This window comes from Propithecus coquereli, unplaced genomic scaffold (assembly GCF_000956105.1).
Source record: "Propithecus coquereli isolate 6110/MARCELLA unplaced genomic scaffold, Pcoq_1.0 Scaffold123, whole genome shotgun sequence".
NCBI lineage: Eukaryota > Metazoa > Chordata > Mammalia > Primates > Indriidae > Propithecus > Propithecus coquereli.
The window spans coordinates 3,949,313-3,950,949 of record NW_012136414.1 but is presented as its reverse complement, the minus strand read 5'-3'; the positions used below and the strand labels follow the sequence as shown (position 1 = coordinate 3,950,949).

The following is a 1,637-nucleotide window of genomic DNA, read 5'->3' as shown; positions in this document are numbered from 1 at the left end:
CTTTTTCATGATTTTAAGGGACCAAAGTCTTGACAGCCTCATCAAGGTGGGTCCTGAAACAAACAGAACTAACCAAGGGTAAGGTTTATGGAACTCTTATCTCTGTCCTTTTTTTTCAATTCAACTTTTAAAATATGATAAAATGTATTGTCCCACCATGGACACAACCAGTGAAGGGACCTAAAAATCAATAGTTTCTGTGTCAGAAACCTGGTGTTCAAGCCTTTTCTCAGGGTTCCCTGGCCATGGGCTTTCGAGTGAGAGAGGATTCCTTGAAACATAGGAATGATCTCTTACCAATATAGGATTTATATTTCATGCTTAAAATGTCCTTAAAATGAACCAGGATTGCCCATGGGACAAAACATCACCCCAAAACAATTTCCTAGAGCTAAGCAGCCTAAAGAAAGGTCTTCATGTGATAAAAAGCTTTCCTTCCTTCTTCCTCTATCATTTATTTCTTCTCTTCTTATTGTCTACCACCCAAACAATTTCTAAAGTTGGGGGTTCATTTTTAAAAATTATTCTCAGTTGATTGAGATAATAAAAAATACAAAGAATGACATTTATCTTTCATAGAGAGAGCATTTTCTCTGAGACACATCATGTTAAGTAAATAGAGATATAACAAAACCATCAATCTATAAACATATATTGTTATGCTAGTTTAAATATGAGTATCTTTTATAGACAACAGGATATATAGCTTCTTTCTGACAGATTTTCTATCTTGCTTTGTGTATAGGAATGTTCTCTATCTTTACAGTATGTGGCTATCAAACAGAGCTTATTTAGACTAGCTCAGAGGTCAGCAACTTTTTCTAAAAGGGTTAGATAGTAAATAGTTCAGGTTTGGGGAGCCAATATAGTCTCTGTTTTAACTAGTCAACTCTGCCAGTAGTGTGAAAGCAACCATAAATAATACCTTGTACAGGAATGGGTGTGGCTGTGTTCCAATAAAACTTTATTTACAGAACCAGGCTACAGACTGGATTTAGTCTGAGGGCCATAGTTTGCTGACCCCTAGGTAGTATTTCATTTGGGTGGGAGAAGAGCATCATCTCTGAAAGTAGTTGAGGTGACTTCTGACATACAGCCTGCTGCCCCTCCACTTTTGCATATATTGGTTCATTCACTTCATGATTAAACCAAAGATTTCATTACTTTTTTATCTGAATATTTAGTGTTACATTGTCCTTAGATTTTGTTCACCAGATAACAATGCAATTTATTGTCATTGTCTGAGGGTCAGACACTGAATTTAGATACCATATAATACTTTTACATTACAGATTGAGTCAATGAAAGTTGTCTTTTGTCCCTCTCCCAAGGTGACTTAGTTTCTAAAGGTGAAGATGGCCTTAATTATATGACCTTCCTATACAGTGCTCGGGCCTCTGCTTTAGTAGCCACATGCTGCCATGTATTGCATTTAGTTGTGTGTCCTTTTCTTCCACTTGGTGTGGACATTTTTGAGTTCATAAACCATTTACTGGCTATGTAGTCTTAGACAAATTTCTTCACTTTCTTTAAGCCTCAGCTTTTTTATCTGTAAAGTCAGGATTATAAGAGTTAATTTCTTCATGAGTTGCTAGGAAAATTAAATGTGATTATGCCTGTGAGCACTTAGTGCTCAA

At 36.0% G+C, this 1,637-nt stretch overlaps 1 protein-coding gene across 1 annotated transcript in view; it reads left to right on the top strand.

Annotated features, from left to right (window-relative positions):
- SCEL (sciellin) overlaps positions 1-1,637 on the top strand; it is a 116,623-nt gene that overhangs the window by 54,054 nt on the left and 60,932 nt on the right. The window contains exon 20 of the mRNA XM_012637758.1: positions 19-78. Coding sequence (XP_012493212.1) covers positions 19-78 — 60 coding nt within the window. The remainder of the gene's footprint in view (positions 1-18; positions 79-1,637) is intronic.